Source organism: Camponotus floridanus, unplaced genomic scaffold, assembly GCF_003227725.1.
Source record: "Camponotus floridanus strain SB8 unplaced genomic scaffold, Cflo_v7.5 scaffold45, whole genome shotgun sequence".
Taxonomy (NCBI): domain Eukaryota; kingdom Metazoa; phylum Arthropoda; class Insecta; order Hymenoptera; family Formicidae; genus Camponotus; species Camponotus floridanus.
In genome coordinates this window covers 256,062-271,566 of record NW_020229603.1, presented here as the reverse complement: position 1 = coordinate 271,566, position 15,505 = coordinate 256,062, and the positions used below count along the sequence as shown (strand labels likewise).

Genomic DNA, 15,505 nt, shown 5'->3' with positions numbered 1-15,505 from the left:
TTTATAACTTAACACTTTGTATATGTCTTTTAGAAATGGAACATTATGTTGAGTATTTTTATCGTAATTATTTTAAATAATCAACATGTCTCAAAGTCAGTTTAACATTGTAGGAAAAGTTAAATCTTCAAATAATCTTGAACTTTGACATACAGAAATAATCAAATTTACTAAGATCAAATGTTTCTATTACAAATAATTTAAGTTAAAATAATTACTATTATATGTTAATGTCTTCAACATTTCTTACGAGTTATTGAAACTATTTTTTCATGTAATTTTTAATTAATTTGTATGTTATTTTTACATTACACCAAAAGCAAAGATAAATGTAAAGTATCACGTCACAATTATTTAACATTTTCAATCAATAAATAATGTACGATGAATGAGTTATTTTAAAATTGAGTTATCTTAAAATTTAGAGTGGACTTTCTGGGACATGAAAAATGTTATAATTAACATTTTATTTTTTACTGTGTAATAATGCAAGTTCTTATAGAATAAATTGGTCAAATTCAGAAAGGAAAAATTCATCTTTTAATTCTCATTTTGGTCTGAACGCTAATTTTGCTTTACACATGTGTACTTTGCGTTACATTTATCATATTTTGCGCGTAATAAGCAAATATCATTTGGGATAGACGGCTGCTATAATAGATATGGAGCGACATTTGCCGGCGTTGTCGACTAATTAAATCGCATGGAAGCTCCTCCGATTCGTGTGTCTTTGCGTGCGGAACGGATTATCGATTTCGCTCGCAAAGATAATGGTAATATTCGTCGCCTTATGGCGTCCGAAAGAGACGACGTAGCTTCTCTTAGCTGCGCGACAGAAACTCGGCGAGTGCACACCAACTTCCGTAACTTGGTTCTCTATTGTTAGAATTGGATAGAATGTAGTTTTTGCGGTTCGAGATAAATGGCTGATGCGAAGCGTCTAGCTCGGGATATTATTTTCAACGTTATTGACTCTTGATAAGAAGGCTAACATTTGGACTTGCGGGCTCCCCCGACGAGATAAAAGAATTGACATTCGTTAACCTTAATGTCGAGTATGATTCGTATGATTTAGACTAACGTTCGTACGCGTGTCGCCATTATCTTAATCGAGGCTCTGGGCATATATATGTATGCGCGATTAATTAAAACGATGAAGAGAAAAATATAAAATTTAAGCGAACGAGCGAGCAATTCTGCCCCGGCGAATTTTCGCCAAACAATCCACGAACATTCCATATCGCAACTTCCAAGTAACAATCATAACGGGATCGAGGGAACATTCGAAGAGACTCGTTGAACGTCTCGTATCCATAAAATCTCTTGATAAAGAGAGAAGGAAACGGAGAGAATCGGAAGACATTCCACAAAACATTTTTGCTCGCCGTTTTCCGCGCGTAAGAGGATTAAATTAAAACGCTAACATCGAGAAATCGCTTTCATCTTTATGAGATTGCCCGGCGTGCGCTTTGCAAGCAAAAGGGGAAGACGAGGGGAGGACCAGAAGGGAAATGCAGCACGGACGCCGTCGTTAGAGGAGGGAGAATCGATCGATCGAATTATCTCGCTAAATCTGCGCGAGCAGAGAACCGATACCGCGTTGAAGACTTTTGTGTCGCGAAATGCAGTCATGAAGCTCTTCCCGCGTTTAATTGACTTCGTTAATGCTGCCAATCGTGTAACAAGAGAGAGAAAGAGAAAGAGAGAGAGAGAATCGCGTAATTCACACTGACAATTGATGACGGTTTATCGTGCATTCAATATCGTTATCGGTCGATCCGCTAATGAGGTGCGACCGTGATAGAGACGATTACCGATCTTTGGCGAGGCCCAGGCAGGATGAGCGGGCGCGTGCAAATAAACGCCATAATTAACCGGCTTACAATTAGACTTACGACGACAAACACGCGTGCAAACTGCGCAGTCCTGCCGCGGTCGCGCGGTGAACCACCTGATGATTCGGCAAGATTTTCGCGGCTAATCGCGTCATGGGCGATTACATTCCGCGGCCGCCACCATACTTTACTCTCCACGTCCGTGTATCCGAGAGGGAATGAAAGATTGTTCGCGTAATATTCGATATTTTCATGAAATGCGTCGAAAAAGGGGAGAGCCAAAAAATCGAAAGATGGATGCTGATATTTGCTCTACTCCGAGAATTAAATTCCAAGCCGGATAATAAGAAGCACACGAGTATAATTTGAGTAACTTGCGCTGTTCCTCTCTTTCTTTCATCGAAGATTGGATTTATATGAAAATGAGAAGCGCAATACATTACGAAATAGAAGATCGATCGTCGAGAGAAACGAAAAGAGAGGGAAACTTTGGGGTTTGTCTTTTAAAAGTCGATTCCTGTTTTAACGGGGGCGGGGAGAAAGGCGCGTTTTCTTCTCATTTGCGTAAAGTGCTTTCCGCGAGCGTGTCCGGCGCATAATACATCGTGAAAAGCGGTCCCGGTGGTGCCGTTCACGATAATTTATTGCATGGTTCTCGGCATAAACTAGTTTGCGGAAACGCGACGGTTTCGATCCGGGAACTGCCCACGGATAACCCGGATTACATATGGATGTTGCAAGATCGTCGGAATCCCGAAAACTATCACTGTACATTGTGGATTAGAATGCGATTTAAACGATATAATTGCTTAGGTAATCTCATCTTATTCGACCCGATTCAAGAGAGCGTTGTTCAAAATATTTTAATGTATAAGAGAAAAAAACGAGTATTTATTGAAAGAATTAAATCAATTCCAAGTGAGATAAAAGATTATTATTGATTCTCGTATAAACATAAAATTGACGTATCAATTATTATATAAACTGTATTAATTATTAAATATGATTCGAGATATGGGACACGAAGATTAGAATGTAAAAAGAGAGATTGATGTGTGCTAGCAATTTTACGCCATTGTTTAAAATATTTCAACGTATAAGAGAAAAAAACGAATGCTTATCGAAAGAATTGAATCGATTCCAAGTGAAATAAAAGATTATTATTGATTCTCGTATAAACATAAAATTGACGTATCAATTATTATATAAACTGTATTAATTATTAAATATGATTCAAAATATGGGACATGAAGATTAGAAATAAAGAGAGAGATTGATGTATGTTAGCAATTTTATATGCACATTTAGCATATTCTATCGTATTTTTTGCGTTGACTTATCAAACGTTACGAAAGAGAAGCTTGGCGGAATCTCCGGCTGCTTTGCGGCAAGATTGATGACTTTGCGCTGACGCATTAGAAACTCTCGAGAAAGAATCCGCAACTTATCGAAAGAAAACAAAAATTCGCGCGCGAGCGCGCGGTAGATACGAAGGAAGAAAGAATCCGTTTGCGCACGACGAGTTTTACGCGCATTCTCCGGTCACGTTCAGACGTTAAGAAGGTCGGGTGAGGTAACGTAACACCCCATGAGTACGATATCGTTCGATAGATCCAGTTACATGACTGGTGGTATATTGATAAAAAGAAATTGCGAAAGAGTGATAAAATACGCTGATGACAGATGTATGCACGCCAAGTGACATGAAAATGTTATTCAATAGAAAAGATGATGTAAAATTTCGGAGACATGTCGCATATCTTGCGTTTAGACATGTGAAATAAATTAAAAGTATAAAATAAAAGTTTGTTTTGGTGAAAGTATTGCTAAAGGAGCAAGGAGCAAGAATGTCTTCATTAAAGGAAGCTTTTTGATCGATTGATTGCTCCAATAACCTAACCTATTTTCTCAATGAAAATCCACGATTAGATTTAAAATCGTTTTTTTTTCCAAACATTTGACTTGATTTGTTGCCTAATTTATGAGTAATGCAACTCGTTTTCATTCGGTATCATATGTTTCGAGATCAGATTGCGTGACATATAAAAGATGACTAATATTTAATGTTGACATAAGCGGGAATTGATCCAATAACACGTGAAAGTAGTCGGGTCGAAAATCTATGTTAATTAAGATTGACTCAGCTCGCGCGAGGATATCGACAATGTCGTTAACTGTTCATCGGTGTAATTCCCATGACGAATAAATTTTTCGCGAAAACAATTTTGCTATTTGGTTTTTACTCGCCGAGCACACGTTGAGATACATGTACAAGTTATTTTTTACATTACATTTTTCAGGAATCACTGAAACATGCAAATATTTGTAAATACCGAATCCGCGATAAATCCCGGTAATCATATGTCCCGGAAATACATCCGTTCCGCTCCTCTAATCGTCAAGAACGCTTCACTAAATACGGTTTAAACTTTGGTCTCCAGTTGCCCTACTGGTCGCGCGAAATTTGCATTTAATGACACGTAGTCAGCGGTGCTGGACGTTCAGAGGCAAAGTGAGGTATTTCGTCGAACAGGGTGCGATGGTAATTTCGTGCCTTTATAGCTACGGTTAAGAGAGACGAGGACACGCACGCAGGAAAATTAATTTGAATAACTAATGTAAAAATGAGCGTATAGTTTATCAAAAAAAAAAAGTGTATTCCGCGATATACGTCTACGGGAAAAGGGCTTTTTTCTCGTCACGACAGACCCTTGTCGACGTTTTTTAAGACAACCGCACACGAAGATCGTCGCTGTCGCGCTGGAAAGAAAGTCGATAAAAATACCATTAAGATCCCTCGGCGAATATTCCGCCGGCATTATTGTGCAATTTGCTCGAATTACGCGAATCAGCCGCGTCTTTCTGCCCTAACACGCGAAATGGCTTACCTCGCCCAACGAAAAAAGAAAAAAAAAAGAATGTTATTTAACGTCTATACGAATTGAACGACCGTCCCTGGAATTTAACTGCGAATTATGCGATGCTTTGTTTGGTGCGCATATTGCACGCGAATATCCCGCTTAACGCGCGATAACGACATTGCCGTCTCGTATTAAACATGGCGCGCAAGCTAACGAATTTATTAATTACCGAGCGAATGAATGAATCTACTCAACATTGCTTTTCCTGTGCGGAACACGAGAGAGAATTCGATAAAGCTGCCAACATTTGGCCCCGGCAGTAACCGCTTCCCTTCTTGGTTCATAAATCGACCCGATTATCGCGGAGATATGTTGTCAGCGAACGTTCTCTAAAAAAGCTACGCATGAGAAACGGCCGTAGTTTGCACGAGAATCGAGTTAAAAAAAAAAAAAGAAGGGATTGCCCGCAGTATTTGTACCTATTGGAGTGTTGAACTCAACTAGACGGCAGAAAAAACTTTCGTTTGCAGCCGCAAACGAAAATACTGCGGTAGGAAAAATTAAAAAAAAAACCGTGTCATACACGAAGAAATATATCTTTAACTCAATATCTTTAATGCACCGACATTGCTGTTTGTTGCACGCGATTTTGTTATTTGTTTACCGCATGATGGGCGGTTTCTAGCAAGCGAAACTGGACGAAAAACGAGGTCATTTCTTTATATAATGGAACATAAATTGCTTTCAAACAATCTGCCGTTACGTAGAATAACGCGACGGAAGCGGAAAATCTTGTATATAATAATTTAATGCGAATGCCGAGATTTGGCGCCTGTTCCGGCAAAATCTTTTCCGGATCTCGTGAGGGAAGGGGACGGGAAAGGGGGAGAGGTGAATCTCGCGCGACGACAATACTGAAAAATTCATACGTTCCGAAGAAGAATATGAGTGGGATTGCGAATAGATAAGGCAAGGGAGAACCTGACACGCATATGACGACTAACGGGGCATACGTGGTCGGACGTTAAATCGATACAACTGCCGACGGTCCTGCCGGTGATCCTCCGGGGGATTTCATATGACGTTACCGCGCGCGAAAGCTTCCATTTACTCCAAGAAGTCAAGTGTCGATATTTCATCAGAGCAGCGGCATCGATACTTTATATTTTCGAGGATGGAAAACGCGTCGGAGTCGTGCACAAATTCTCTCACGCCAGATGGATGTTTCCATCTTTGCAAATTTGCTTTTAAAACTATCGTCTGTGCTTCGCAAGAAATTGTAGAGGAACTAAAATGAATAATTATCAGAACCGTATTAATTTTTTCATCGAGACCATTTTATCTTGGCACATATGTATACGCGAAAGATTTTATTGCAAATTATATTTTTCATTACACAGAATGTTTATTTCATTTACATCAGTTTATATATAAATATTAGAAAACTGATATCTTGACTGATTGATTTTGTTTAAAAGAAAATCAACATTGGAAGAATTTTTATATTTTTGATAATTTTTTTTAATAATATGAAATTATACAAATAAAATAAACATTAGTGAAATAACAGCGATTCGCGTAATTAAAATTGCATCAGTCGGCGCGATTCGAAAAATTAAGATTTATAGTCGAGACCAACTCTCGGATCTGCTTCTTCACTTGGCGATCGAGGAAAACCCGCATGAAAACGTGGTTTCGCACACACGAAACTAGGAGATTTTATCTGATATACCGTGGCAAAAAAATCGCAAGGTGCGGAAACTCCGTAGGCGCAATCTCTCTCGCGCGAGAACATCACGGCATGACTTTATTACTCGGGCTAGTTCGATTTACGAGTTACTCGAATCCAGGTATTTTCCTTTGCAAGAAAGAAGCAAAGAGGGTGGTATTGAGGTTGATAGGGAGGAAAAGGAGATGGAAAGGAAGAGGGAGGGGGATCAAGGACGTTCGGCGATAAATTTTCTCGACTATAATAGGGCTCTGCGTGGTAGAACGGCAGTGACGTAGCCCGATATCGGGGGTAGGATTTCCGCGTCGACTCGAGAGGCGAGGTAAGACCACGAGGAACGTCGGCGAAAAAAAAAAGGATGAGCTAGGAGGAGTAGACAGGGAGGAGAGGTCGGACAAGTGGGATCGAGAATGTCGTTATCGGCGAGAAATTTTCGCGGCGTTCGCGATTAGTCGGCGTTTGCGAATAGACGATGCCAGAGGACTCTGCAATGAGGAGAGAGGCCTCGTTTAGGACCGGAATAGATCGTCTAAAATTATTTCTCTAGCTTGCAAGGAAGAGAGAAAGAGAGAGAGAGAGAGAGAGAAGGTGAGAGAGAAGCTTCTCTTCTTAAGCGCATTCCGTCCTCGTCCCTCTTTCCACATATATATTCGCTGCATCCATTCGTCCGCATTCTAGCAACGCCTTCAGTCTAATACCGGTCTTTCGTTCTAATACCTCGTTCGTGTCTATAAAGTAAACCCCTCATAAAGCATCGAGCCGCTGCGAGAGGCGTGAAGCATCTCCGGGTACTGCGGTTTCCGCGGTGAATGAGAGCGGTCGAGGATCTTTAAAGTTTTACTCGTCGAGGGAAGACCGGTACGCCACCGGTAATCCGTTTCAGTCATTTTGTATGCACTTGGGTGTCTCTCGGCCGATAGTGCTTTGAAACTGTGAATCGCCGGGAAGAATCCAAAAGAAAAAAAATTAGGATGCAGACTCGGGAAGAAAATAGCAAAAAGTTTGCACAAGGCAAAAACAGATTGTGAAGTGATTATTTAAACGATTAGTGGCCAATGCATTAGACGGTATTTAAAGTAGGCACGAAGCCAATACAAATGTATTTGCGAGATAAAGTGGAACGTAAATAAAAGGAAGAATAACGATATAAGCGGAAGAGTTGAAAAAGAGTGTATATAATATATTTATATGGGATTTTAACTAGCGAACAAGAACTTGTTCCTGACGGGAAAGGTTTTTTTAAATTCGGGTCTCGCCTCTGATAGAGGATTCTCGAGTGGCCATTTCTCACGAGCGAATAGAGTCGCTTAATTCTCGAAACGAGAGAACAGGGATCCGGACCGCTGCTTTTTATGATTCAGTACCGTGGAACACGGACTTGCGCGCTTCTAGCCGGACTGAGAAGTCGACGAAATGTACAAAATTACCACGCGGATTTAACGAAATTTTCCTCGGCAAAATATTTGCACGCGGCTCCTTGATATTCTGGTCAATGCGCCCAGTAAATTCACGTCGCGGACCCGTTTTCTCTCAATCCCGAGAGTTCGCGAGAGGAGGTCGCGTGTTCGACGAGAACGGCGGATACAAAATGCCGAAACACTAGCTTCTGTAATATTCAACAGGATCGGTCGAAGGAAACGCGACGACGCAACCTTGGAAGTAACGAGGCAGACTTCTAGTCGTCGCTACACTTGTAGCGCATACGGAAATTGAGAGAAATTGCGTATTCCGGGGGGAGAATCCTCCTTCTTGTACAAGTAAAAATATGCAACGAGATTTAATCAAAATATAATTAACTAAGAATATTAAGAAAACTGACGTACCGAATAAGGACGTAATAATAATCGCGAGAGGTAAATTAAGATAAAATTCTTTACATAAGATAAATTTTTCCTTCAAGACGTATAAATACAAGAGGACGGATTAAAGGAGGTAATAAGTAACAGGAAGCAACTGCGCTTTAAATAAAAACGAAATAAACTGGGGGGAGAAAGGAAAGTCACTGAGCGGTGCAATCGTAACAACTAAGAGTATACTAATCCGCGATATAAAAACGGACGGACCGTATTTCAGTCGTCTAAAAGCGATTCACTCGCACATACACAGAGGACCTCGTTAACGAAGCTCGGAGTCGAGACGGGAGGAGGAGGCGGCATAGCACAAAGGGGTTTCCTCGGGGTGGCACGCGAGTCCTTCCGCGCCCAGGAATGCAGGAACACGATGAATTTTACAGAACTCTCTGCTCGTCGGAGACCCTGCGCTCCGGCAAGAAGGGCTTCTTCCACGATTTCAGCGAGTCCGTGATGCGGATCGCGGGCGATACCTGGACGTCTAGGATATTCGGCCGAATCGATGACGACGCGGACCGGGTGAGGGCGATCTTCGCCGATGCGAAAATACGGGATGTCGTGGTCGACACGCTCGCAAAGGTGAAGCCCCTTTTCAGGGACAAGGATGCCGACATTTCTAAACGCAGACGACTCGAGGGATACCAGCTCGCTGCCGTTGGCCAATACGACAAGGCTCTTTTGCTGTTCAGTCAGGCTGTCCTGCGTGCTCCTCAACTAGGTCGCTATAAATGCCAATTATCCGAATAATGGTTCTCTCTTGATGATCAATATTCTGATGCGTAAACATTAGAATTTGTCATTTTTTTAAATTAAAATTATACATGTCATTTGTTTTTACGTGGTTTCATATATTTTGTTTACTTTTTTTTTCTTCAAAAGTTTTGTACAAATTATATATTATACTCCCAGTAATATTGGCGTCTTACTGTGTAGATTAAAAGTAATTATTTGGACGACTCATTAGCGAATGATTAGTGAATTTATGTAGTTTATTTACGTAGTTTTGTATTTGTATAAAATAATACAATTACATTATTTCACTAATTAGAACGCGATGCGTTTAATTATCGTGTAATTATTATTTATTACAATATAATATGATATAAATACTATTTATACTTGATTTAATTGTTAATTGTTTAATTTAGTTGTTAATTATTAATTCATTTAAATATATTAAAGTAATGATTTATTAGACGTAACGATACATGTATTTATATGCTTGATTTTCTTTTTTTCTTTTTTTTTTTTTTTTAAATTAAACACATCTTAAAATTTCTCTAAATTACAAGGATTTCTAAAATACGCGTTTAGCGAGTCGATCATAGGCACCGCGCCAAATGCACAGTTAGAATAAATAGTTGACGCAGATTCTGTTTACCGCGTTCTACCAACATGTATCAATCGGTCGAAAGACTTGCGTATTTTCATGGCTTCATTGGGGTCGATAAATTATTCACCCGACAGATGAATCGACGAATAGAGGCCGAATAGCAATATTTTCCGAAATAATACGATATTGATGACATCTGTTTCAGATAAGAACAAGACGGTCGATCAGGGTATGTCATTGCCCTTGGCGCTGTTGGGAAGAGCCGAGATCTTTATGACCCTCAAAGAATATCATTTCGCGTTGGAAGATCTACGACTGGCCGCCGAACACGACTTGCCGGATAAATCGATGTAAGTGTTTGCATTTCAATTTATGGAACCTCAATTTTGGGTGCGAACCCCGACACGATATATAACAAAGGGAACGTTGAAATCGCTTAAAATGTCGCTTAAAGCAAGTATAAACAATTGTGCAGAGTCAATTCTAAAAAAAATGTTTTAGGAAATTAGGGGGAGGGGTAAAGAGAGGGATACGCGCGCGTACTTTCTAAAATATTCAGAAGGGATGGGCACTTACCGGGACGTTGACGGCGAGTGCCTCCGAACGAAACTAGACTCCGGTTTTAGTCTATCCTCTCTGCGGTACTCCCGCTAGGGTTAACCTCGTGAAACTAGCCGGACGACTACATGAGCGATCCTTTGAGCCTAGATGAACAATAAACATTTAATGTGGCGCTTTTGAGGTCGGTTACTCGACCGATACCGGACGGAGATTAAGCGTCACGAATGAGATTGAAATTTTTAAGTGTCCATTAACTTTGCGCGAGAAGCGAGTTATTTAAAATTAGCAACGATTTAATCGCAATTTAAGTTGTGCTCCTTTCGATACACTGTGCCTGATAAAAAGAGACTCGAGAATTTCGGGAATCGCGCAAGATGGGTCACAAAGATCCTAGGACTCTCGTGTCATTAATATGTACATTCTATCATGTGTTAATAAACTACTTGCTACTTTGCTGCGAAATCGAATTTGCAAGGACGAATAACATCGTAAACATGAAAGTTATTCGATATTAACATTTGTTACACGAGAAACGGGGCACCTATATCACAAAATTCCCTCGGTAAAGAGGAGAAGAAACTTAATGAATCGCGTGATTGCGTCATTTATTTGAGTGAAACAGGGTCAATTTGAGAAATACATATTTTGAACAACATGAACGTGGGCAAGTTTCCAACTCATCTTCATGTAGGTTCCCAATTCGAAAAAAGATACGAATCAGCTGATTAGCTGTCTCGTACTAAATGTTTACAGCACCCCGTACGTGACACGCGCGCGGGTTAAATTACCATTATACACCAGAGGAAAATATCATAAAATCCCCTACGGCCAAATAATAATGAGGGTAATTTGCTCTACATTTGATGAAAATCAGCGAGATTAATAATATCTGCTAACAACTTGGATATAAAAAAGAATTAAAGAGGAGGAAGGTTATTATATTTTCTAAATAACGTAGCTAACTTATACAAAAGAAATTTCTCTTTAACATTTTCAAAGTCTTTTTATATTAAACTTTGTGCATCTTTTAATAAAAAAATCTTCAAAAATTTAAACAACAGAAAAATATAATTTTTTCTAATTGAGAAATAAAATTTCAATCGATTATTATTAAAAGATGGCAAGGTTTTCTTAAATATTATTTAAGAGAAGAGGAGAGTAGATTAAAGAGAAAATAATTGATATATTGCAAAAACTCTCTGAAAGAGATTCCTTTACGCGTTTAAGGCATGAAAAGAAGCTTTGAATTTTTCATTCGTTATTTCTGCACGATTACATTATAATTCAATGCTATCTAATAGGGTTTCCGAAATTTCAGCTTTGCTTTAACGATATGCATTCCCCAGTTTATCGATACAGACAAGCATAGTTATCATTGCGTCATTCACATAGACACGGGTAAGCCGCGCTCATCACCTGGTCGCTGATGTTCTGCAAAATCGATAATATAAACAATATGCAAGCCACGAGCGAGAGAGTGAGCGAGCGAGCGAGCAGAGTAACTGTTCTGTCAATTAAAATCGCAACTGAATTAATGATGGATAAATGCAGACATGACGGATTACGCGGAATGGATTTTACCGATCCTCACGCCATTCAGTATCCGTCCCATATTGCAAACGGTTATTATGTTAGGTAGTATATATATATAGAGAGAAACGTTCTAATTATAATTGCTACAATTATCGGGGGATATTCGAAATTCTCAAATGCGGGTAAATTTAGAAAGTCGGAATGCGAACATACATTAACGATAGATATTATCGAAATATTTTTGGCTATTATGTTCAATCGTTTTCGCCTTAAAAATTTATATAAATAAAGTGACATGGAGGGAAAACATACTTCTGATATGTAACGACATAAATTATCGGTTATCATGAAAAGATTGCGATGTTTAGTTGTAAAACGATGTATTCTCCCTTTTCTGTTTCTCCCCTCTGCCCTTTCCTCCTCTTTCTCTATCGCAAAATACATGGATTTTTACGCGAATTGCTCCCGTAAACAAAATAAATGATATTTTGTGGAGAGAAGGGACATCACGTATCGTTCGACCACATTGTAAAATAATGTTTGCAGGGATGACACTCGGGGAAACACGTTTGCTTTATCATGAAATAGTCATTGCATTTTATGCGAATGTAATTGCGAGAGAAATATTTTGCGAGAACAAAGACAGAGGCGGCAAAAAAGGCAGATTCCACAGACTCATATCAAATATCATTTTATAGCCATTTTTATGTCTCGCGTTTTTATCCGAATGTCATAGTTAAGAACTATAAGAAGGAAAGTTGAAGTTAAAACGGAAAGAGGAAACTTCTCATGAACGAAATGCACCGTGTTGAATTTAAATCGAGCAAAATGATGCGTAAGATAATTTGTTCTCTCTCGCCAAAGAGGTACAAACATTTAACGATGCAATATATTTTGTTAAACGATAACTTTATCGAAAATATTATTGTAATTATTTACGATTAAAATATCAAGCGAATAATAAATTGGAAAAAAATCAGACTGATATTATTGGAGCATCGTTTTTCAGACAAATAAAATTGGAGAAAAATGTAATCGTTGTCGCAAAAATAAATACTTGAAAAAAAAAATATTCTTAGATCTCATGAATTCTTCTTTCGTGTTTTTTTCAACGGTTGAAAAATCTGCCGGGCGAAACTCACATTGTCGGAGCTAGAACAGAAAGATAGAGATTGACCAGATACGAGATCGACCATCAGCTGGAGATAGAAAGCCCCCGAGCTTCCTCGTCGGGGTCGCGTGCGAAATTAGATCGGCCCCGATCTCCGCGAAGGCAATTCGCGACTGGATAAATCGTGGATACGAGCCACCAGTCGCAATGAACCTGGTTTTTCTTCGGGACCTGACCAGACCCGCAGTTCTCGTTCACACGCGCGGAGAAAAAGAGGCAGATGTTGAACATGATCAGAGGGAATAGGGAGAGAAGGTGAGAACGAGTCGAGCGAGGAAATCTCGTACGTTCGCCCGTCAGTTTGGCAAGAGGAATTGCTCCTCGAGCCGGTCTGCACGTTCCTGCAAGGGCTTTGATCCAGATTACGGCAGTTTTCGGAGGATAAGCAGCGGTAGGCGACACGACGATGCGATTATCGGGATAAATATATAACGCGGGAGAATCTGAAGCAACCTTTCGCATCAACGAATTTTGTCTGCCATGTTAAGTATGAAAAAGTTATCATTCGTGTAATCTTATTTAGATATTTTAAGCTTGGAATGGTGAGGTATATAATCTTAAAAAAATATTATAATCTTAAAAAAAAAATTAATAACCTTAATAACCTTAAATTAATAATCTTAAAAAAATACTGCATTTTTTCTTATATTTAAAATAGAGTATTTGTAAAAAAGAGGGTATTACAAAAGAAGAGGGAGAAAATATATAAATCGCGATATTTTTAAATCGATGAATGCCCACTATCTTAGCAAGAAACAGTCTCTTGACTTCTTTTTGTAAATTATATAAATTAAAAGTTGTCCGGTGTTTTATTATTCCTTTAATAGGCGAGAGACGCCTTGGGCTTTGATCGCGGACAATGTAGAAGAGAGATTTAATTATCGAAATAAAGAGAGAGTGGATAGAGAAAGAGATGACGGAAAGCTCGAGGAACGCTTTCGTGCTCGAGATGATGGAAAGATTCTCGTCGTTACGAGGATACAATTTATTAAGCGGACAGCTAAAGCGTAAAAACGCATTAGATTTATTGCTCGGAGATTTTACAAAATAAAATAACGCCCGTACGCGGCGTCACAGTATCCAAGATAGTCGTGTTGAATTAATGCTACGAGGGTAGCACTCGGCTCCACCGTTCGACCCTTGAACCTCGGGTAACCTTTAATCCTGTCGCGAAAGCTTTAAATCCGTTAAATGTCTCAAACTTGTGAATCACGATACGCGTCGCAGGGAGGTCGACCGACAGTAACAATTTTTATTAATTTAAGAGATTAGTTTCGCAATCGAAATCCACAGACACGTTAGAAAGATATTTAAAGGACAAAGTTTAAGAGATATTTGAAAGCGTCGTTTAAACGCGTGTGTGTTGAATGTACTTAAGACAAATTGAGGATAGACTTAAATACATATACAGGGTGTTTCTTAATAAGTACGAAAAATTTTAGATGATTCTTTGTCGAAAATTAAGGGAGGGTTGTTCAAACATATACTCTTATATCCTTTCCTGTGGACAGTTACACTCCTCCAAAAATGGAGGTAAAAATTAGTTTTTTATTTTTTAGGTTTTTATTATAATTTTGTTTTTGTTCCAATTTTTCCAACATTTATTCTAATTTGATTTTTATTTTAAAATTTAACTTCTCGTAATTCGAAACCTATGCTATTTAGCATCGTGTTGTGCACGATAACGTATTTTATTTTTTTTTTCTTATAAACTACTCATTTGAAAAAATAAAAGAAATAAAATAGTTTCTAAATAAATCAAACTTTTTAATACATATTTTTAGGTAGTCATATTCCGGCCCATTAAAAAGTTCTAATAAAAAATTGAATACGGGTTGCTAATTTCATTCCCTTATAACAATACGGGCAGATTGAAACAAATATTACTAAATAACCTTTTTACTAGTAGAAAATATCCACTTAATTTTATTTCTTTAACTTGTTCCAAATTTGAGAAAAAAATAAAAATCTAATTTTTACTCCCATTTTTGGAAGAATGTAACTCCACAGGGAGGGACGTAAGAGTATATGTTTATATGAAAAATGCCCCTTAATTTTCGACAAAGAATCATTTCCTAAAATTTTTTGCACTTATTAAAAAAAAAAAAAAAAAAATATATATATATATATATACATATATTGAATTAAGCGCATCAGAGGAACGATCGCGGGGAAAAACCGATTATCTACCGGCTATCACAAAACATTTCCCAAAGCCTGTCCCGACAAGAAGATCCCCACGTGGCAAGATGACGCGTCGCGTTTCCTGCAAAAAGCGGAAGCTCTATGGGCGTCGGCGCAATCTCACGGGAGTGGATTAGCCGTCGATGCGAATTCGAGCGTAGAGAGAGAACGAGAATGAAAGAGAAAGAAAGAGAGAGAGAGAGAGAAAGGGAGAATCAAAGAGAGAGGGAGAGGGAGAGAGAGAGAGAAATCGAGAGTACCTTTGGCCAGGTTAATTAATGAAGTAATCGACGTAACCCCGCCTTGATTCTCCGCTTTGCTTAGTCACGGCTGTGAAGTGGTCTTGTTTCGACGTCGCCGACGCGGCTAGACTACCGTCTAGCACCGTTGTGCATCTCAATGACTCAACATTATGTCCGTTGATCAGACAACCCTCCGCAATTAACAA

General features: G+C 38.9%; 1 protein-coding gene across 4 annotated transcripts in view; it reads left to right on the top strand.

The window, feature by feature from the left end:
- The window catches only part of LOC105249329 (SET and MYND domain-containing protein 4), a 103,624-nt gene that overhangs the window by 61,820 nt on the left and 26,299 nt on the right, over window positions 1-15,505 (top strand). For 2 of the 4 annotated variants that reach the window (XR_003123275.1, XM_011254700.3), the window contains exons 1-2: window positions 7,091-8,993; window positions 9,814-9,958. Coding sequence is in view for 3 of the 4 variants with exons in the window: in XM_011254700.3 (XP_011253002.1) it covers window positions 8,633-8,993; window positions 9,814-9,958 (506 nt within the window). In the remaining variant the exon portion in view is untranslated. Of the gene's footprint in view, window positions 1-7,090; window positions 8,994-9,813; window positions 9,959-15,505 lie in introns of those variants that run through there. The other 2 variants (XM_020026949.2, XM_011254702.3) reach the window with 1 other exon arrangement.